Source organism: Hirundo rustica, chromosome 16, assembly GCF_015227805.2.
Source record: "Hirundo rustica isolate bHirRus1 chromosome 16, bHirRus1.pri.v3, whole genome shotgun sequence".
In the NCBI taxonomy this organism is placed as follows: Eukaryota; Metazoa; Chordata; class Aves; order Passeriformes; family Hirundinidae; genus Hirundo; species Hirundo rustica.
The window spans coordinates 14,631,194-14,654,436 of NC_053465.1; the positions used below are offsets into that span (position 1 = coordinate 14,631,194).

General features: G+C 40.5%; 1 protein-coding gene across 5 annotated transcripts in view; it reads right to left on the reverse strand.

The window, feature by feature from the left end:
• RALGAPB (Ral GTPase activating protein non-catalytic subunit beta) overlaps positions 1–23,243 on the reverse strand; it is a 66,968-nt gene that overhangs the window by 15,829 nt on the left and 27,896 nt on the right. For 3 of the 5 annotated variants that reach the window (XM_040079672.2, XM_040079669.1, XM_058422662.1), the window contains 14 exons: positions 22,349–22,550; positions 20,790–20,957; positions 19,904–20,018; positions 19,521–19,668; positions 15,288–15,352; positions 14,986–15,118; positions 12,897–13,030; positions 10,726–10,908; positions 8,566–8,717; positions 6,690–6,877; positions 4,437–4,543; positions 2,679–2,831; positions 1,839–2,048; positions 736–894 (listed from right to left, as the gene is read on the reverse strand). In XM_040079672.2, coding sequence (XP_039935606.1) covers positions 736–894; positions 1,839–2,048; positions 2,679–2,831; positions 4,437–4,543; positions 6,690–6,877; positions 8,566–8,717; positions 10,726–10,908; positions 12,897–13,030; positions 14,986–15,118; positions 15,288–15,352; positions 19,521–19,668; positions 19,904–20,018; positions 20,790–20,957; positions 22,349–22,550 — 2,117 coding nt within the window. The remainder of the gene's footprint in view (positions 1–735; positions 895–1,838; positions 2,049–2,678; positions 2,832–4,436; positions 4,544–6,689; positions 6,878–8,565; positions 8,718–10,725; positions 10,909–12,896; positions 13,031–14,985; positions 15,119–15,287; positions 15,353–19,520; positions 19,669–19,903; positions 20,019–20,789; positions 20,958–22,348; positions 22,551–23,243) is intronic. The other 2 variants (XM_040079671.2, XM_040079673.1) reach the window with 1 other exon arrangement.

The following is a 23,243-nucleotide window of genomic DNA, read 5'->3' on the forward strand; positions in this document are numbered from 1 at the left end:
ATGATCCTGGTTTCAAGAGTTGTGTCCCACACCAAAGTAGAAGGTGCTGCAGCGTTCTGCCAACTGTGTATTCACAGTGACACGAGGAGTTGGCACAATGATTTATTACGGAAGCCACACTTCTGTTACTATGAGAGTTATGAATGAAATGAGAAGGTGCTAGAGAAACATCCTTTCCTAATGAGCCCATTAACCCTCTTAGCAAGTTTCTAGGTCACAAAGAAGTCACAACTTAGATTTGCACAAATTAACCTGATTAATCTAAATATTATAGCATAAAGACTTACAATGCAATAATACTTCCTTACTTGCAGAAAGATTTTCATTCTTTTGACGTGTTTAACATTAGAATAAAACCAAACTACCTTGACATTGCTCATTGCTGGAACAAACTGCAACCTTCCCTGCAAGCTTAGCCAACAAAGCTGATATGCCTTTCTGATCTGAATATTTGAACTCTACAAGTAAGGACAATAAGGACAAAACAGGTAATAAAAATACTATTAATATTTTAGTATATATCTTATCTATATTTAAAAATATATTAATTTTGTTACAACAATCCTGAGTGCGAGCAACGTACTTCAACCTACAAATGAAGGGAGTATGCAGTGACTCATAGCTCACACTGGTTCTGACACTCCACTTTAGTCACCAGCAGTGATGCTTTACTCACTTGGAAATTACTAGAAACAACACAACATAGAGTAGTTGGAACTCTACACTTTCACTTACCTCCTGGCTAGTTTTCTGGCCTGCCTTCATGTAGAAAATGAAAACAGTATCAAAAGGACGGCAAGGTAACAAATCCAAGTAGCCAAGGTCATCAAAAAACCCAGGAAGAGCAGAGTCAAGTGCAATCAGGTGAGGAGGTAGACGACTGTTTGCAGGTTCCTGTCCAACAAACAGAGTCCAGCAGTTTAAAAAACCCATCTTTCCTTAATTGAAAGGCCTTTATGGCTTTAGTGGCAGTCCCTTAAAATTTAAAAAGACTATTTCTCTTCTCTAAGAGCAAAATTATACAGGGATTTCTGATACGATATAATCTTGTCACTGTAAATTAGTAACAGCAAGCACAACAGGTTGACAATTTGTTGCATTCCACTTTTCATTAAATAAATGTGGTACTTTGCCAGTGAGAGACATAATATTTTGCTCAAGAGCACACAACAAAAACAGCAGATGCCTTCAGAATATCACAGCTATGAACACAGTTGCATGTGCAGTTTCAGATTAATTTAAATACCAGTAATATGCAATATACTGAGCACTTTTAGACATTATTTTCACCAATGCTCTATAGTCTACTTCTCCTGACAGCTTTCTGGAAGGAAAAGCAATAAATACATGGCAGGTAAGAGGCAGAATTTCAAATTAAGAATATGGATCACCTCTAAGAATAATTATTTTAATTTTAAAAAGAAAACTCTGAATCTATTATGTACCAAGTGTTCAAGTATGATTAAGCCATCTCAGCACAACCATCTCTGAAGCTAAATTTCTATGACAGTTTTATTTCAGAGAGTTCAAATACCACCCCAAAACCTAACTCAAGTTGTGGAATGATTTTAAGTGTGAACATCTGAGTGTGATGGCTTATGCATCCACTGAAAACAAAGACACAGATACAATTCAGAGCATGTTCAACTTGAGGCCCAGCCTTTCACAACCCTGCTCTTAATCATGGAATACTGGAATCTATCACTTGATTTGATTAGACTGCAGCTGAGCAGTAGTTGGAACTACAAAGATGACCTTCCACTAACAAAACTTATTTTTCCCCTTTTGTCAAGCCGGATAACTTGGGAACTGGACAACACCAAGAAGTATCAGATCACCTTCAATGCCTCTAACGAGAGGAACCCGAAGTGAGAGAGGAACAAACGTGCTGTCTGGAACTCCTGTGCTGGTGGCGGGGGCTTACACTCTGTGATGGGATCAGGAAAGCTCTTCTTCCGCCACTCCTCTTCACTTCTCTGATCGATGGAAGTCTCAAAGACAATCTGCTGAGCCATGCCATTCCTCAGCTTCTCATGGCGCTCTTCGAGCTGGAAAACATTGCGGGAACTGCTGATGTCACCAAAACCACAAAGATCCACCAAGAAAACAGTTCCATCACTTAGGAAAGCTCTACAGTAGCAGCTGCAGTCCACCATCAGAATGGCTACTAAAACACTTTCAAAAAGACCTTGCAACATTGCAAAATGAGCACCTAAACACTCTGTTGGCATAGGTGAGCTTTGTGAATATCCAGTATCAGCTACGGCTTCCCCTTTTCAAGGGAACAGAAACTAAAACAAATTGGATCCTGTGAAACTTTAAAATATTTGAGACAAGCACTCTCTTCTTCCCCTGGGAAGGTCTCAGAAAAGAGACTCTTCCATCTCCCCAGAAGCAGCAACAAAGCACAAATCATTGCTTCCTACAGGATATCAGGATCAGTAATGATCAGTAATCAGTAAAACATGTTGAGCTGTGTCTCCCAAATAACACATCCAAAGCATTGGCATCTTCCTGGAGAAGTGCATAGATTTAACTAATTTGCAGAGGTTATTATTCCATGAATGTGAAATTGGACAAGCCAAAAAGTAAAACTATTTACAGTGAGACACAAGTGCATGACTCATAGATGGACAAAAAACCCATGAAAAAAAATCAAGTCAGAGACAGTTACTTACTTCCTGATTCACGATTTCATGTAAATCAGGAATGCTCAAGTCAGCTTTCACAAATGGAATCTTGTCCACTTCTTCAGGAAAAGGGCGGTGTTTCACACTGTATTTCAACCCCACATCATTTTTAGGAGCTGGTCGAGGTTCTGGTACAAATGTCTGACAAAAGAAGGTTGCTTTTACATTCAAGGTATTACATCACTGGACAATATTATAACAGATGAAAAACATTTCCTCTCCCCTCCTCACCAGAACTATTCTAATCTATTAGTGAGCAGCATCATTAAAAAACATGAAATAGTTTAAACCAATAGACTTGTATTAAAGATCTGACTGTAAATTTTAAAAAGACACAACTGACCATTTTGAAATCTATGAACCCTGCTCAGTATCTAGCCTGTAAATAGTTGCAAACCCCCCAAAAATGGCAAGCTTACGTAGCAAAATCTTATTTTCAGCCTGTTCTAACTGTATTCAGAGAAAGCTGGCAAGTATTTGAGAAACTCCATTTCAATAGTCCTGACTGTGATGATCACAACAAGTCAAGGCCTCAAAGACAGCAGCAATGCTGTGGGTCAGGAGATGCACTGCCAGCATAGCCAAAGGACTTGCATCATGGATCATGATGTAATTCTGACATTGCTACTACATCATGTTCTGTACTGTCATTATGTAATTCCAAACTTCAAGTTACCAAGGAAAGCAAAAAATTATCTCGGCGCAGGTTTAGAGGTGCATCAGCTCCAAGCAAGAAAGACCTTTCATTGCATCTTCAGTGTTGTTTATTAAATTTACTACTAATTACTAAGTTTACTGCTGATTACATTTCAAAAGGGCAAAACCATTAACAATTATGTTATAGAATGCCTTCAAGTTGGAAAAGTTCCCTTAAAATTGGTGAGAAGGTCAGCAGTCAGATCATGGCTTATGCTTTAGTGTAGGAGGTAGCACACCTGAGCTGAGATTATTTAGGCAAAGGTCTCAGCTCCAGAGATAGCAGAGGTCCAAACACATCGTGGATGGTCTTCCCAAAGGCTGCTCGCAGAGACCACATCCATCTAAATGTGAACATGCCAGCTGAGACTGCCAAGGCCTCATTTCAGCTACATTACTGCCTTTCTTTTACCAAGGGTCATGGGAAGGGTTTAAAGAATTGGAGAAGTTCACAGACAGAAATTTTCATGACAAGAGTACATGTTCCATTAGACAACTGCACTAAGAAATTTTACTTTAAAATAAAACGGAGCTATTTCTCCTCCACCATCCCTCTCCAGAGCTGTTCCAGAGTTCATCTAGATAATTTTTTTTCACAGCAGGTTTACAGCCATCTTTGCAATATCAAGCTTTGTAGCTTGAAGACCTGTTCTCTCTTCAGCACATTTTATACCTCCAGACTTCACTCCCTCTGCTGCAAGGGCTTTGCCTGACACCTGAAAACAAGCACCAACATTCTTGCCTACACACTAAATACACTGTGCCTTACCCCATCACTTCAGAAGATGCTTCCATAAAAAAACAAAAGGAGAATGCCCCCTCCCTTAAGCAAGTCTGCAAGTAGAGAAAGCAACAGCACTTTCACAGCCTGTAGTTAATATTAATCACAAGTGGTAAAGAGTCACCAGAGATAGCACATTACCTACAGCTAAAGGCCCCATGGCTCAGCCTTAATGTACAATCACCAGCTCTGGGGGGCTGTCTCACATTAGTGGAATTTCTGCTGAACATCTCTAAGTTAAAGATTTCTTTATGGGCTTTGATAAAGACCTTTTGATTTGCTTTAACTCCTCTTGGTAAAAGACAGAGTTGCTGGGCCCACGCAAATCTTCCAGATGTCCCACGGATCAAAACCGTGACAGAGGGGAAAGAGTCATCTGCAAAGCACATGTGTTAAAAGAATAAGATATCATCATATACTGCAAACAGTTCACCATGTAATCATTCAACAAGAAGAAAATGCAGGCATGACAGTAGAGGTTTTGCTTTCATGGTTAACTCCTCCTTGACCCTGAAGAAAACTCCTAGTGGGAAGCAAGCAAATCTCTCTGCAGCAGCAAAGTGCTTGTCTACTTTGTCAGTTCAACACTTGCCAGCTCAGTTTCATCACTAAAAGCAACTTTCATCCAAATTCATGCAGATCATCATTTCTCTCCAAAATACCTCCAAGGAAATCAAAGAAGACTGTCCAGTCACTGCCTGTTTAGGTGAGACAATGACCATATGGAGATACCAATTCCACAATGCTTCTATGACCTTCTGCAAAAGTTCCTCACAAATAGCAGCAGTAAGAACAGTGGAAAGACAAAAGATAACGGTCAAAGAAAGACTCAGAAGGTTCTGACTTCACATCATGGAAAAATTTTCCCCACAAGGAATAGGGACACAGGGACACTTTGCAAGACCCACTTGGGCAAGATCAGGTTGTGTTATCCTGGTCCAAATCCAGTGCTGGCCTTGTCTACAGAAAGGAGGTCAGACTATAGAGTCCTGAGGTGCTTTTCTACTGGCACAATGATGATTTTAACATTGCAGGGATTTCAGTCTTCCTTCAAGATTTAGAAGGCCACTGGTATTAGTCACCTTAGATGAGATCATACTTCATCGTAAGCTTTTCTTCTTAAAGGTACTTGCATTTATCTTTTGTGCACATAAACCACACACTGGCACTGTCAGGTAACTAGCAGAACTTCATTCCTTCCCCAATATTCCCTGGGAAGTTCAGGGTGCAGCAGGGCCTATGCACACCCTGTACATAAACACACACAGAGAGAACCCAAACCAGCTCCTCAGTCACTCACTTTCATGATCTGCCTCAGAACTGGCCTGATGTACCTATGCATTATTGCAATTAATCTCATAATTCAAAGGGGATTTGTAAGCAAGTTATACACAGCAAGAAAAGAGAATCTAATTTGTGATTCCAATAGCTCTGCAGATTCCACAGTAACACATTTAGCAGAGGCAGAGTGAGGATGAGGATTGCTTAGCCGTTCTAGCATGGTCTAATCCACTTCAGTCAGGAACACACTTGCTCCAGCACAGACTGAGGGTGGACATGTGGCAGTGGCTCCCAGCATTATCACCTCCTGCAAGATGTATTCAGTGATTCTCAACATGGTCAGAACACTCTGGACTACAACTCAAATTCTCAGCACCAATTCACGCAGTTCTGTGCAATCTCTGCCTTCAAGACTAGTTTTTAGGCTCCATCCTAGCATCAGATGAGGAAGATGTATTGGGGACAGCACATCAGGTCTAACATAAGTTGGTCTTTAACTGAGGTAGCATGTTATGGAATTTTCATGTATTCTATTAGGTGACATGTGAAGACTTACAGGAGATCAGTTATTCTGTTCAAAGAATCATTTAATACCAGATTTTTGTAATAAGTTCCTGATGGTCAAAGTCTACAAGACTGAAATGAGTTAGACTCAGCTGTGAAAGCCAACACCCTGTGACAAATCTTTACAGACAGTGTCATTGACAGAACAGGATCAGACATGGGAAAGTTATAACAGCTTCTAAGCAACTACAACCACCTGAGCTGAAAGCACACACAAAAACATGCAGTAACAGGAGGCCTAAAGCAAGCAGCAGTAATGGTGCAAGCATCAAGGAGACATACTAACCATATGTTAAGCACTTATCCCTATCAAGTCTCCTATACTCTTTACATTTTTATTCTTGTATGAACAAGGATGTTTCAAAATGTAATGTTATTGCTTTTGTCCATCACCCATTATTTCAATGGCAGTCAGCAGCAAGTATATGATCTAACTGATTGAAAGACTTGGACAACTACATGAACAATTTGGGTAGGCTTGTGCTTGTTTGATTATCAGTGGCATTAAAGTTATTCTCACTACTTCATCCCAGAGCAGCATTCTGCTCTGTGTGCCCACCCACAGAGAGGAAAGCCCCTGAAATGTGAGAGAGACACTTGATGAAATACCTTTGTTTTGCAGCTACATACAGAAAGTTTTAGCCAGAGAAAGAAGTAAATGGGAAATCTGGACTTACTCTGTTCATTCCCTAGAGGCTGCTCCAACATGGCCAGGATGACACTGTTATCCAAAACAAAGTAACGGAAGCTGTGCTTGTTTATGGTAGGGAGACGGGAATATTTAATTAACGTGGTTTCATTCACCAAACTGCAAGGAGAAGCAGGACCACTAGGAGAAGGAAATGCTCCAAGCAACTGCATAATGCTGCAAGTGAGAAAAAGTTGAGAGTTATGACATATTTAGTGAACTGTTCCACCCAAGCACAAACTTTCACTCATATTGTTCACCTATATCTTGACTTAGCAGTTACATTATCAGACAACATCTGCCCTAACCCATCAGGTTGTTTTAAGATGACCAGCACCATCAGAAAAACACACATGAAAACCTACAAAGAAAGGTACTCTGCCTATAGAACAAGTTTCTTTATAACCTGGGTTATGCTTTAAAGCATGAAAATCTGTACCCTTCCATAGCTTTATGTTAATTTTTAAAACTTTAAATTTTTAATTTAATTATTTCTCCAATCATCTCTATTTTAGTCCTTTCATATCAACAAGCAGGACAAACATGGCAGTGCACTAGTTACAACTGCCTTTGTTTTCTTCAAGTACAGATTACATTAACTTCAAACTGCTTAAGGGCTTGGGACCCTCAAAGGTCCAGGATCACACAAGCACAACTATCACAGATGGTAATCTTCCCTGGAAGAAAGCCTCCAGGTGGGGTCCAACAGTGCTTACCTCCTGGGAGCCACAGCCTTAGGAGGCCCCTAGAAGCATTGTTTTAAATAATTTGAAGCTATACAGGATCTCACTAACACTATTAGAAATTGAAAATTTCTATGTCAGGAACCAGTAATGAGAGTTGTCCAGTGTTGGGACTGAAGTTCACATGATCTAAGGCAGGACTTTTACCCTTAACACCAACATCCAGAGCAAAACTAAGTCTATTGATTGCCCTCCCCACACACTTTTCCACTTTACTGTAAAAACAGTATCATCTCTCTAAATTAAAAGAAACACTTTCAGGCAACAATAAAGATTTGTGCCCAAGTTCTAATGAGCAGTTGCCTTTTCTTAAAAATTACACAGTTGTTTTTACTAACAGTAACGTATATAACAGTTGGATTCCAAAGCAGAGCAAAAAAGAAAGCAGCTATTGCCTTCTGCAAAACATATTTATCCTCCCCATCCTCAATCTGTCCTGTCTGCCACCATGCTGTTCAGCCCATAACACAGTGCTTTCCAACTTCTCTGGAGCAAATCCCAATCTTCCTCTCTGTGCTTCCCTTCCCCAACCCACACATTATCTGTAACTGCATTTGCTGCAGAATCTCTCAAATATATTAATATAGCCCAACACTGTGGGCAGGAAGCCATCCCATCCTGCTACAGCATGTACTCCATGTGCCATTCTCTGCTGTCACACAGTGCTTATCAGTTTCCTAGGCAGAGTGGGGACAGCATATGCTGTCAGGCTGAGGGGAAGAGGAAATGGGAAGATGGGATCACTGGGATAAGTGAAAGAGAGGGAATTGCTGTCTGCAGAGAGGCCTGGGCAGGAACAGAACACCAGGGCTGGAGGAGGGTCTGGGTTTTGCTGTACAAGGAAGAGAGGAAGCACAAAGGGAAAACAGTCACCAGGGGGATCTGTTTTCTGCTAACACCTGCAAGGGAAGGGGGAGAGATCTAAGACAGAGCACAGTCCTGCCCAAAGGGCAGGAACTTCTGCCTAGCTTTTTAAACACTCCTGTTACATGGGAGATCACCAGCTGCGAACTCCCTATTAAATACTCTCAGGCAAGGCAACACTGAACATTAAAGGCACTCTGACAAATTACAAACCATGTTATACCATACACATATACATATGTTATACCATATACATACCATGTTAGTGTAGCTTCAGCAGCATCCTTCACTCGCATGGATGCAGGGTTTGGCTCCTTATCTCCTTTGTACTTGACCTCCTGTTCACTGTTTTTGGATTTACTCCCTGAAATGCCCAGCTCCACAATCTCCAGTACCTCTTTTAAACAATCCTAAAACACAAGAACCACCTTGAAGCAGAAGTACTTGGATAAACATACCCAAAACCTCTGGGCAATAGTGATATATCATTAAGTACAAACAAAACCACTGCTGGCAATATAAGCGCTTTATTTAAAGGCAGAAGATTACTCCAACACTGTTAAAATAAGATCACATTTGCTATAGAACTATTTTTTCTTGCTTATAGATGTGTACTTATATTATCCATTTATATTCTAATGGTAAAAAGTTCTCTGCATGAATAAATACACACAATGAACTTCGTTGCATATATACCAAAGAGGACTATTATGAATGCAACTGAAAAATGTAAACATACTTAAAGAGACAATAAATGCATTTCTGGGACTCTCTGCAGAAGTTTTAAGCACATTAAGAATGAATTCATCTGGAAAACTGCAAGAAATCCTTTTCCAAATTTTTCAATTGTCAACATCTTTCATTAGTAAAATACATCATGGCATCTAATTTACCAAGAGAAAAATAAGAGCATTCTAAAAGTACATTATAAAAGCTTCAACAAATCTATTACAGGAGAGGCCAACACTCAGTAGAACCACAGATATGACACACTGTGCTGTGCAGAAAAAATAACCTGCTGAAAATATTCAGATTGCTACAACAAAGATTCAGATCTCATGGCTTGAGCTACAGAATAAGAAAGAAAGACTGCTCCTGAATAAGTAAGTGACTAAAACTGAAGACATTTGATCAGGCTGTACCACCAGAAACCAGACAGCATTCTGTGTCTTGGCCTTTGTCCTTCCTTATATTCATTGTTGATAAAAGGTGAGGAGAAAAACAAAGTTTTCTAACAGCAAAATTAACCAGCATTGAGCTGAAAAGACTGCCCATGAAGAATTGCAGCAGGAGTTTACAGAGTAGCAAAGCAGCAGGTGAAATTTAAAACAAATGTAAGAGAAGACACCTGGGAAGCTGCATTTTTAATATTTGGAAATGCATGGAAAGGTTCTCATCTGACTACTGTGACTCAGGAATGAGCTACTCAGTGTCCAGTACATAATGCACACAGTATGTAACACTATTTCCTTATAGTGGTAATTGAAATAAGAAAGGCCACAATGAAATGGAATAAAGCATAATGCAACTGACTCAACATAACCTGTGCCACATCCAGGGAACATATCCTATCGCAGTGATCTACTGCCATGCCAGTACTCCAAGGCATATGTAGAAAGAAACTTTATTTAAAGTTCTGCTTGTGGGTTTTCAATCTTCTGCTTTTTTTAAAAAATATATATATATTTATATGTTACAGAATAAACAAAATATAAAGATATGTAATGTTCTATCTAAAAGGATAACAAAATATTACATAATACATACATATCTATTACCTATAAAATCACAGAAAGATCACTAAGTTGGCTCTGAAAGAGACTAACAATGAATATGTGCATTCAATTTTTTTTTCATTTTTTCTTAAGCAGCAGGGCAGACAGCAATTGAAAACATCTCTCATTTGCTGCTCTTCTCAAGTTTCCCAAGTAAATTCCACCTTATATTGAGCTATGTTTTGCTCAGTTTCTAGAAAAATCTGTGAAACAAACTCTGATTATCAAAATATCAGCATCAAAGGAATTCTGTTAAGCCTAGAAAATGCTTTAGTCAGATAAGAGCTGAGAAATTAGGAGAGTCATGGCTACCTGCAGCAGGTAGCTATAGGTTACCCCATTCATTTCTATATTTCATATATTTTTTGGTTTTTTCCAGATTTCTTTTCTTCTCCCAGTTTCACAAAGAAAGAAAGACTGAGACATTGCTATAACTATAAAGGTAATTTTAAAGCCAAGAACTGTATAGGTGAATAAAGATCACCAGAACTTAAAGTTCAGAAGTATTTTGCACAGAAACCCTTTTTGAAATTCTTAAGAAAGCTAAGCAACCACACTATTTTAAAGTATCGAGAACGGACAGGTTGGGTACAAAAGGCATTTCAGATGCAGCACTCAAGATCTATCCACTGGAGACTCTGACCTTCTCATCCAGCATGTCGGGGTGCTCCGTGAGCCAGACACAGAGGCACTGGAAAGCAGCCACGATCATGGAGTGCAGGTCCCGGGAGTGCAGCGGCGCTGGACGACTGCACTGGTAGACGATGTAGCTGCACACAGAGCTGATCGCACGCTTCCGATCGGAGGGATCCACCACCACCTTCACCTGCATCAACGAGGGCAACAGGGTGAGAATTCCTCCACAAAAATTTTTGAGAGGAAAAACAGTGTTTGAAAATATACTAAATGCAGTTTTAAGAAACAGCAATAAGCGGTTGAGCTATTTTTTGATTGCAGCTTAAAACTGCGGGTAAAATTATTTAACAGTGATGGACATTGAAACTAAAAAGAAAAGAAATGCTGCACTGAGGTGTGACCACATTGCGTGGCTTGGTTTCAAAGAGCAGGACTGGTACCAGTGTGGCTTGGTAGGAAACCAAATGTAAGCTGAATTTGCAGTATTGAATTTTTTTTCCCCACAAATGCCTCTTCTTCAGCTCTAGCAACCCATTCTGAATCTACAAGAGCCCACTCACTGCCAAGTCCCCCGTTCCATAGGGCTTCATTCTGCTCAAGTAACTTTCCTCTAGACATGTTCTCAGCACAGTAACTTTCACCACTGGTAAAAGGAACAAAAAAGCCATCCTTGGATAAGCAGACTGAAAAAAACCCCATAACCTCTTCCTCAAAACTTACTGCAAACACCTCCCTCTGCTTCTTTCCCAGCTCAGGGCTGCCGAGGGCAAGGCTCCAGATAAGAAGGCCAGGAAACAGCACAATGAGCTATGAGGATCTCCACTGCAAGGCTAAAGAACTAAATTTCTCTTTTCTTCTCTCTTATCCACAGCTTGTGACTCAGCACAGAACACATGGATTGTTCTGCTCTGTAGCATCTGACCATGCTTTTCCAAGCAGGAAGGTGGATGGGCTCGCCAGTGCCAGCATTTAAGTCTGGCAGCTGTACTCCACTAATGGGAGTGACAATTCAGAGCCCCAGGATTTAGCTAGAACACCATTCAGCAGCTCAAGATTTACAGCAAAGTCCCCTCCAGATGAGCTTATGAAAGGCAGGTTTGTGAACCAGCACTCATGCAGGAAACAAAATTTTTGACTTTTCGTCACACTAATAACCTGGTGTTGAACAGAAACAAAAGAGGGCAGCCCCTACCCAAGAAAGGCTTTGGGATATGTCACCTCCAAAGATATAAGCAGAACAAGTCCCCACAGTATTTGTGCAGGAAGAAGTGGTATCTTTTTTCCCCACTTTGTTATAAAGGGGAAAGATATTCCAAGGCAAGAATTACTTCAGTTGCATGAGAGTTATACAAAGACTATAATATTTAGCATTAACCTGGGGATACATTTGTAGAGATAATATATTTCCACATTCCTATAACCCTGCATGAGAGAAAACCCTGGCTTAACCACACAAGATGCAATAAGTCCTCGTTCTGTAAGGTGCACTATAAGATCCAATAATACACATTAATTAATTTCAGAACTCTTTCAAATACATTCTTCAGTTTATGCTTCTGCAATAGTGAACACACACCCAGTCCAATATGGCTTAGTGCTGACTTAATGCTCTGAAAACTGCTGGAGACACACATTAAAAGAGATCTGCTGAGTTCCTGAGGGATTATGACAGGAAATGCTGAATTGTCACACCTGGTTATCATGGCTGCTCTAAGTACACTGGATTTTTGCTTAACAAAGGCCATGAAGTCTAGTCTGGACACAAGAGCTCGCAGGTAGAAAGGGACATTGTGCATCTCGACTCTTCTCCCGCACCTACTAGCTTTAGTTATTTGTGTTGAATGAAGAACTGCATGCAGATAAAGCTCTTAGAAAGCAACACGCTGCATTCTGTCAAGCTCTAAAAACTATTTCCAAGAAGAGAAGAAAGGGGAAAAGTGGTACAACAGAAGTTTCAGCTAAAAGGCATTCCCAGGCCACACATCTTTTGAGCCACAGTGCATTTACACTGGGAGAAAATTACCTACAACAGCAGTGCCGTTTCTTTTTCATTTCCAAACAGAATAGTTGCTGACAAACTCAGCCACAGAAATCTGTCCTGTGGCATGACTTTCACCCAGGCAGGACTACAACCACCCTGTGAGAGGTGGCCAAAGCACACCAAGCTGCATATCTCACCTTTGCGAGTCCAGAAAGCAGCTCCAGGGCAGCCAGAGAGATACTCATGTCCTGCCTCCACTGGGAGTTGAGCCTTTGGGTTACCAGGTGAATGCTGCGGATCAGCAATCCAGCAGCTGTATCTGTATGAAGAGCTAGGATATAACCCCAAAACCACACACCACAGGGAGGGAAAATAACTAAGCGTTAGTGACAAAAAGCAAAGCACAGGCACAAGGCAAACCAGCCACAATACAGACATAAAATAAACTCTAACCATCTCAAAACTGGGTTGATGCACAGGCTAACTCCCTCATGTACTCTCCAGGCATTATACAGACCAATTCAGACCAGCTAGCTCAATTTAATTTTTCTAAAGACATTTTCAATAATCCCAGAGCTCTGCTGCATTTCAGCAGCAGAACAGTCAGCTTCAGGTTTTGCTATTGTTCTTAAGTTGTCTGTCATGTTATATCTTTTAGTCTCTGGAAAATACAGGCATTGGTAATGTATATTAAACATTAGTAGGTGTGCCAAGGAACTAAGGAGCACACGTAATTTCGGATATCTGTGTCAGAAGTTAACCATTCTTTACACACCTAATGTTTATCAAAAGCTGCACTTGTTCAATAGATATAGATAATGAAAGAATCAGTGCTAGAGAAACAACTATTTTTAACCTTCTGTTTCCTTGAACCTTTAACTCAAAATTAAAAATAGAAAATGTTTTAAGTATCAGTTGTTCTCACTTCAAAATACTACGAAACATAAATATGATCTGTACTTGTTAAAATTGAAGTATGCAAATTAATGCCAGACATAAAAACTGCTTAATGACTAGTTAGGAAGAGACATGAGAACTATGACAGATAAGGCACATCCTTCCCAAAATTTAAATTACATTATTTAACACTCAAGAAGTATATCCGATGTCACACCAGGAGCAGATTCAAGAGCATGGCTAAACAGAAACAATACACCATCTTGTATTCCATTTTCTCTTGTTTGAAGCATCCAATGGAAACACAAAATCTTTTCGTAAGCTCCTTACAACCTTACCTCCTGTGCACAGGAAATCTTAAAAATCCAGTAAAATTAATATACTATAAAAATATATTTCAAGTTATATCATGGTATGAAGACACTGTAATTCAACTATTTAGCAGATTTTTTAAATCTTACAAATGAGTATTTTTACAAGCACTTGTCAATGAAAACCCACATAAATTAAACACAGAATTCAAATGGTGTGCAGAAAACTAGCACTTTGATAATTTCAAACAAGTAAATCCTGTACGGAGAGCATCAACGTGCTTATATGAATCCCTAGAATACACTGAAGCCTTTCCTGATAATCTCCCTCCTCTTGCTATTTACAGACCTAGATAAAAAAACCACCACCAAACATCTTTTGTTGGTGATGATAGAATTGTCAGTCCAGGCTACAATAAAATAAAGGTGATTTGTTCTCACATTTAATTGGACAACATCAGTTAAACTGAAGACCAAAGGAGCAAATTAAATTTGCAGGATCTTGACGGTCAAGACAGCTTACCACACTCAGATTTAGAACATGGATTTTACTACAGAGAGTAAAAAATGGACAGTACAAGACATAGCATACTAAAGTTAATGACTAAATTCTATTGTTATAACATATGACATATCACAAGCATTCTGCTTACTTGCTCTGTAAAAGCCAGAGTCCCTGAAATGTTCTTTAAGTGGGGTTTAAGAAAAGGTGCTGCAAAGGCCAGGTGAGCATTTGCTATCAAAACGAACGAAGCAATTAATTTACACTTGGTGTACATATATCGCATTCTTGCTGACAGAAACTAAGTGTCTTCAAAATGTAAGTTAAAGTAAAGTTTGCAAACACCTTTTTGAAAAGCTTCTGCATTCTGATTTTGAAAATGTTAAGAGTCCTTTAGTAGGGTTAAGACAACCACTGGTAGGGCACACGTGAGTGCAGACTTGCAGCACACAGTGAGCTATCCCCCTGGCTCCAAACACCTGGGCACATTAATGCTTTAGCCAGAACTAGAACAGAAAAGCCAGAAAACATCAACCTGGCATACTATGACAGGGTTTTCCAAAGAGCTATCCTTACCATAATCCCTCAGGAGGGCCTGTGCTGGCCGCTCACTGTCAGGTGTCGTAGGCTCTGTGCTGCCACCACTCGCAGTGCTAATGCCACTATTAGTGCGACTGTGGCTTTTGAAGAGGTTGTTTTCACCACCATTCTGCAAAGTGAAAGGCAGTTTAGAGAGATGAGAAAATTTCTGAGTTCCACATGATCTCAGATACAGAAGATCAAACCTCAAGATGCACCTGAGCTCCTTTCAGTAGCAGGTAAAGTGAGGAATGCATTCTTTCTGAAGAAGCAATTTCATAAAAAGAAAAAATACTCACCGTTTCCATCTGACAGCCAATGGCTTCTAGCAGTGCTGAATCCTGAACGATATTTAACATTGCACCTGCAGAATGAGATAGAAGAAGTAACTATGGACCACAGCAGAATTCACTACTAAAAATTGCCAAGCAGCACAGAAGGTTTGCAGTCCTCTTTTATAAAATCTCTTATTAAAACCCAAGACTTGCTTTGAGCTTGGTCCTTTGAAGCAGGTGAAAGCTGAGTCAGAGAATGCTATCAGCTGTTAAAAATGCTGTGAACATAGTCTAGAAAAGACTGAGAGGGGATCTCATCATTACATATCAATATCTCAAGGTTGAGTGTCCAGAGGATGGTGCCAGACTCTGTTTAGTGGTACCCAGCAACAGCACCAGGAGTAATGCACAAAGTAAAATATAGGAAGTTCTACCTCAACCTGAGGAAAATCTTCCTTCCATGGAGGGTGGCAGAGTGCTGGAACAGGCTGCCCAGGGAGGTCATGCAGTCTCCCTGTCTGAGGACATTCAAAACCCACCTGGACAGGTTCCCGTGTCACCTGCTCCTGGTGACTCTGCCTTGGCAGGGAGTTAGACTGAAGCATATCCAGAGGTCTCCTCCAGCCCCAACTGCTCTGTGATAGGTAATTCCTCACTTTGGAAGGATTTTGGCTTCACAGAAGGGCTGGAGTGATTCCTTGTCTCGTATCACTTGTGCTCATTTAAAAACTCAGATTAGGTTTAAGGATATCCATGAGAAGGTGAGTCCATAATCTGCAGTGGGATATACTGAAGTTCTCCTCAGCCTCTCACTTTCCATGCTCTAACTTCCACAGTGCCCAAAATACTGTTTTCAAAAAGTTGAAGCTCTTAACTGCAGGGGTCACCAACCCCATTGCATCCAAGCTAGCCAGGACAGGGTTCTCTCCTCAACCTCAGGAAAGTTTTAATTCACTTAAATCAAAACTGCTGATGTGTCTTAGCTAAACTAGGGTGAACAGCCTGCATCTGCTTGGCAGCATCACCCCCAAATGATGAGGGAAGAAGCAATAAGGACACGGACCTGAAACTGACGGACACTGGCACATTTGGTGGCTACAGTTTTAATTTTCTGCCTCCTTCCCCTGCCTCATCCATCAATGAACATCTAGGAAAACACAACTTACTCTACGAAGGGAAAAGAGAGGACAAAAGGGAATGCTTTCACACAGAGAGGACAAGGTGAGGTGGGATGGTGGGAAGAAATTCTTCCCTGTGAGGGTGGAAAGGCCCTGGCAAAGGTTGCCCAGAGAAGCTGTGGCTGCCTGTCATGGGTTGGCACAGCTCAGTTTTTAGTTAGGGAGGAATATAGAGCGTTGCCCTGTCAGGACCTTGGAATTGTTTTAGAAAGGACAGGGACCTATCAAAAGCCAGGGTGGGATATTGGCATCTGCTTTGACCACTAAGAACGCTGAATGTGACTTTGGGAAGTACCCATATAAATCCTGACTTTGTGCAAGTCAGCCCTTTTCCTCCTGGCCAGCTGAACAGGTGACATTGAGTGGGGCCTGCTCCCCGCACCCACCCCTCCTCCTTGCCCGAGGCCTGGCCGGGCTCCCTCGGCTCCCAGAGGTGGAGGAGAGGCTGCAGCTTAACACCAACTACTTTAAAAACCTCGCCAGAGCCCCGGAGCAGGGAGAGATCTCCCCGGGGCCACTGATAACAGCTATGGGCCAAAGAGCCCTCCTGCCCTCCCTCCTCCGGTGATTTCCAGACCGAGAGGAAAAGAATGGAGACAGGAAGCTGGGCCATTCTGAGGCTAGACACTGGGCAGAAATCACATGGTCACTGCAGGCCTGGGCAGAGTTAACCCTTTCTTGGCAACATGAATCTTTCAAGGCCTAACCCTTCCCTGAGAGAGAAAAGAAAGAGATAGAGTGGACACAGAAAAGACAGCACATGAAGTCAGTGGAGCAAGAGTGAAAGAACTGATAAGGATTATTAGAAGGAGGGATTGAGGAAGTGGACAGTTTTAACCGGACTTCTCTGGGGTAAACTATGGAGAAATAGACTGTTTCTTGTAACATCTTAGTGTTGTTGGGGGGAATGCTAGCTCTAGTCCAAGTTAAGGATTAATACGATTGAGATTTAAGTGGGAATCTTAAAGACCCTTGCCCCTGGGGTAAAAGGAGATCTCTCTTTTGAGATAGAGACAATTTTAAAGATAGAAAAAAGGAATCCTTGTTTTGTAGTAGAGGAAGCATTCTTAAACAGTACCCCAGATACACTGAGAGGTCCATGAGTGTATTTGCTACTAATGGGTGGAACAGCACAATCTGCAAAAACTCCAGGCAGCTGCAGATTTGTAACATTGAGAGGCACAGGACTGTTTTTGTCTTGTGGTGAATGTCCCCATAGGACTCTAGAGCTAGAGAGACTCCCCTCTCAAAGTGATGAAAGATTATGTTTAAATGGTGAAACTGACTGAAAATCACAGGTTGTGTCTCTCTATGTTGTTTGTAAGAAAGTTAACAGTTTGTAAGGGAAAAAAAGAGTGTTTTAAAGTTTCATTTTGTGTTTTTTTCATTTTTTTCCCCCCAACTTTTCCATTCTTTTAGTGTGTGTTAATAAAACTATTTGTTTATTTTTTAAGCCTCAGCCTGCTTTGCTCCTCCCGATCCTCTCCCACAAAAAGAAAGTAAAGACTAAGACCACTACACTAAATTTGGCAAACAGAATTTGGTGAACTTAAAACCACTACACTGCCCCATTCCTGGAAGGGTCCAAGGCCAGGCTGGACAGGGCTTGGAGCAACTTGGGCTAGTGGAAGCAGGGTGGAATGCATGGTGGAATAGCAGGATGGAATAACGTGAGCTTTAAGGTCTCTTCCAACCCAAACCACTCTGTCATTCTATGAAATGCACCACTCGCTGCCAAACATGTATTAGCAGATGGAAACAAACCCTGCTTTTGTTGAGGAACTGGTGGCACATGTGAGAATTTATGGCTAAATTGGAGATTCATGAATCCCCTCCAGCTAAAGCCGGCAGGAAATAACTTCCCATACAGAAACAGGAGTTTAAGAGGAAGAATATAAGGGCAGGTGAACTGGCAGGGACAGGAAGAGAATAATAATTCCCAGTAGAAGAGGTATTCAAGGTAGAGCACTGCCCTAGCTGGCTGCAGACCAACTAGGTGTGGACAGGCATGAGACCACAGGGGTGGGATACAACAAAGCATCATCCTGAGGTGTCAGACATATACTGGAGGTGGGACAACCTCAGGTGCACCAATGCTCTGAGGGTCTCACTTGGAAACCACAGATATCTTCACCCCTTCACCAGTACTGGGTGCAAATTATTCCCCTCTTTTCTGCAAGAAAAGAAACTGCTTAAATTATTGCAAGGTAACCTTCCAGAAGTCTTTGCAGACTTTGATTTGTTTCCTTTCCCTTAACTACGCATCATTTTCTCGCCTTCCCCTGTTAACCAGGTAAACTGTCTGCCTCCCAGAACAAGGCAAAACCTCTCTCACACCACAAGACTGCTGCCTTTTTAAACAGACAAAAGGAAAGTGGTAAGGGCAAGAACACCACGCTGAAAAAAGCAAATCTAAAGAGAGAAGAATAAGGGGGGACAAGTAAGAATAATAGCCATGTACATTTGTACTTATCTGAAATCATACTTAACTTGCCAGATTATGCACTATCCAAGTTTTCATCTTCTACTTCCTGAGTACTCAGCATAATGTTAATCCACTCACTACCTCCAAGAATAGTTTGCCAAACTGTGCATAGTGCAGCTCCACACTCTATTCCAAAACTTTTGTCTGAAGATTTACACACTGCTAAACAAATGTCATCAGTATTTTGCCAATGCTGGGCCACCAGTCACCAGTATGCCAATGTATTTCTTAGGTTTAACCTTATCAAAACCTAAGGTTTTCTCTGAAATCCATTAGTCAGGAATCCTTCCTAAAATTACAACATTTTTACCTACTTCCACTTCTAGTTATGACTGATTTTCTCTGCTAGAATGTGCTTTACTTTTGCCTCTACTTTTCAAGTACTACTCCACATAAAAAAAGAGAAATTAACAAAAATGTGAGGCTGTTCAAGATGTTTTCATAGTATGAGGGAGATTACACATATGACAACCTGCCAGGAATTTAAACCTTCTTCTTATGAAGCAACACATCACTAATAACCCATACTATCCCAGGACAGATTAAGACAGACATTCTATAATACAGTTAATAAATAAAAAAAGCTGAAATAACCTAGTATCATTTGAGTGTTGTTGGGATCAGTTTCCGTTTGTAAAGCTCCTATAAGGATATTCACAAGCCGCAGCTTCAAGGACAGGAATGTTACTGGCTTATCATATGCTGAGCTGTCATCATTGCTGAATTTCCCTTCCAGGACAACCTGAAGAAAAAATACACTTATTTCAGTATCAATTAAAGATCATGTCAGCAGGGTTTCAAAAGTCAACGTTCACAGCACACATTGATACTTATACCTTGTAATATCATCTTACTGTTTCACATTCATTGGAAGAGTTCCAGTGCTAAAGAAAACACCCAATAAAACCCACAAACCCATCCAAATCTCACTCCCAAGAAAAGAAAAATGGAATGCAAAACAGTGATAAATGTACTACCTCAGACTTTATTGTTCCAAAATGATGAGGGAGAGGTAAAAGAGATAGCAAGATGTTAATGGAAGCTCTTCTTAGCTCTGTGGGGTTTACATAGATTTTAAACTTTGATAGTTCCCTGCAAAACAAAGCATCAGACACTTAGTGAACTTTTCACAAGAATTTGGAGCCAAATGTAACTAAGTTAATATTAAATATACACCCACCCATTCGTATTAAGTAATTTGCAGTATGCAATGTAGCTGTTTCTTTCTAAGACCTATCCAAAAGAAACAGTGGCTCAGATTTAAGCCCAGGAGATAAATAATGCTTTTTGTCTAAATGCCTAACATCAAAATGAAACATGGTACCAAGACATAACACACACATTGAAGAAGGCATGCAGAGACTACTATTAAGTGCCTAATTTAGCAGAACATTCAGAAATCTATAGAGCTCTGATAAGAGCCTACTCCAATTTAATCAGTCTAAATTATCAACTTTTCCATTTAATGATGCATAAGATTACTTACTTATTGAATACACTGTAACAACAGCCACTAATGAACATCTTGTGAAAGTTTACTTTAAAATCAATAGGTTTTCAATATATTTTTGGCATATTTCAATATATTTTCCTATTCTTAAAGGCACTGCTTTGCATCAATAAGTGTGCAGCTAACAACTCACATATTTTATTTAAAAACATGCACTACTACTGCTTTAAAGAAAATTGCATTAAATAAAACTGAAAAATTGAGCTTACACAGTATTGCTATCATCACCATCAAATACACACACACTGTGGGCCTGACATCGCAGAACTTCTTTGGTGAAATTACACAGGAATGACAAAACACAAACATCTTTCAACATCTCTGATGATGTTTATATTGAAATGGTGATTTACCTGTCAGGTAAAATAGTTTCCAAAGCTGAAATGAAGTAGGGAACCACAACATCAATGCCTTTCAGGTCACAGCAGAACAGAGGAGAGGAGTTTAGAATAACACTGGCAAGAACCGGGTGGCAAACGAAATCTGCTATCTGCAAACCCTGAATTAAAAGCATGTAAAATCTGACAAAGAAAGATAAGATTTAATTATTTGGACATAAAATCATCAGAACTCCACATGATTCTGCAGCCACTATTTGATCTTGTCTATATAAAATAGAGTGAGTTTCAAAAACAAAGCTTGGAAACACTGATATAAGCCTTCCTCTATGTTACTTAAGCATGGACAAGTACATCTGACCAGCTTCATAAACCCTCACAAATGACATGTATTTCATACGAAAAGCCAGTGTAGCACAGTTTTAGTGAAATCTTTGACTTGTTCCAACATCCAGACTGGGAGCTGAGTAAGCAAAAACCATCTGGTTACTAACAGCAGATCACCTGCTCTCCAGTACTCCCTTCCCATATAAGGGTGGGAACAAGACCTTGATTTTAACTCCCCAATATGAGAAAAATACTGTGAAATCTTGGGGGAGGCAGTGGACAGGACAATGGACAGGATGTCAGGACAGGATGCACTGCTCAGCAGTTTGGAAAATGAGACCAATCATAACCATCATAACCACTTCAAATGAAAAATCAAGGGCAGAAACCCAGCTGCCCATCATCCTAGAGCAGTTAGCCTCTTTTGCAGCTTCTTGTTCAACAATATGTATGCCCTCTTAATTGTTTCAAAAGTCTTGCAGACACAGAGGAATCCCACTGACTGGAGAAGAGAAATATGAACTATCTATACAAAAAATACTTCAGCATTCAAGAAATAAAATTGTTCAGTCTTCTGGGAAGTTTTAATGCCATCGGGGACAAATGGACCCAAACAGTTTGAGAAAATCATGATTTAAAAGTGATTCTCTGCCTCTAGCATTTGCTATTTTACATAACAAAAATTTATGAAAAAGGTATACTATGATAGGCAAAACTGCTTCATTTTCTCAGAAATAAAACTGAACAGAGGTAGTTCAAACACAGCTTATTTCAGATAATGGGATATTACTGCATTTCAACACTCAGAGGGTGAAAAAAAAGCAACTACAAGAAAGCAAACCAAACGGTGTGGTATTTGACAACACAAGAACCTTTGTGGTCTAATAAAGTGTACAAAGTCTTACGCCTGCACACTTATTTTTTTCCATCTGAACAATATTCAGTGACAAACTAAACAAAAATAATAATACAAGAAGCAAGAAAACACCAAAGAAAATGTTCCTTCCAGCTGGAGTCTCTTTAAGCTACTCTCCTTCAACTGAAACTTGAAAACCCAGTGAAAAGCAGCATCATGAAAATGTGAAAACAGTGCTGGGCTCAGCTAGGAATCCTCCAGCCTCTGAAGTCCAGCTAGGTGTTTTTAAACTGGCAGCACAGGATTCAGACAGCGAGTGAATGCTTTTCACAGGGAATTAGCCTGCATCATAAAGTTACATCAATAAAGCAACTGGAAGATAGGTTAGTACCGGGATAAGTAAGCTGGTAATATTTCCTCCCCAGTCTTCTTGCTACAAAATATCCTACACAGTGTCCCGCACGCCTCTGCCCTTCCCGCTTCATAGTTGTCTGGGAATTCACTTGCATCAAACGTGGGGTTGGAAGCCAGAGTGTCTGTGGACATTTGGGATCCTTTCCGGCGGAACTCCACACTAGCCTGTGTCGCTATAGCTGGGAAGAGAAAAAACAGCGTTTCACTGCGCGTGATAACATATAGAATAGGCTCATGGGATCCTGGACACAAAGATCAAGTCCAATTTAGTAGTTAACATGAAACTATTAGTTCACTGTATCTGAGAGTGCCTCTGTTTAGGAAGTATTTGTGGGTGTACCTAACTTGTTTTCTTCATAAGGATAACAGCAACTGACCTTCAGACCTTCATATCCTATAGACCATCCCAACTTTTTGCTGGGAAGGGAGTGCTTATATCCAATACTAGCTTCCTACCCTCTCTGAAAGGACAAGGATCTGCATCATCTGGTTCTTGTCCCCACAAAAATGAAATGCCACCTTCCCTTGCTCCCTTAAAAAACAACAACGAAAAAAATTTGATGGTGCCGTTACTAGCGACCTCCAAGGAACTGCTTAACTTCCAGCTGGCCAACTCATTTCATGCTGCCCTGAACACCAAGTGGCTTCGATCCAGTTCTGTTGTACAAACATACTTATTAAAAAAACAATCAAAAAATTTTAAGGCCCCATATGAGAAAGGGAAGGTTGTGGAATCCCATTCTCCTACTTTGGTCCCTCTCTCCTCACATGATCACTAAAACTGCCAAAGAAGTAAGAGAGCCTCCAGACAGCAGCTACCATGGGCTGGCTGTCTCCTGCTCTCCATACTACAAGAAGCTCCACAATCCTCT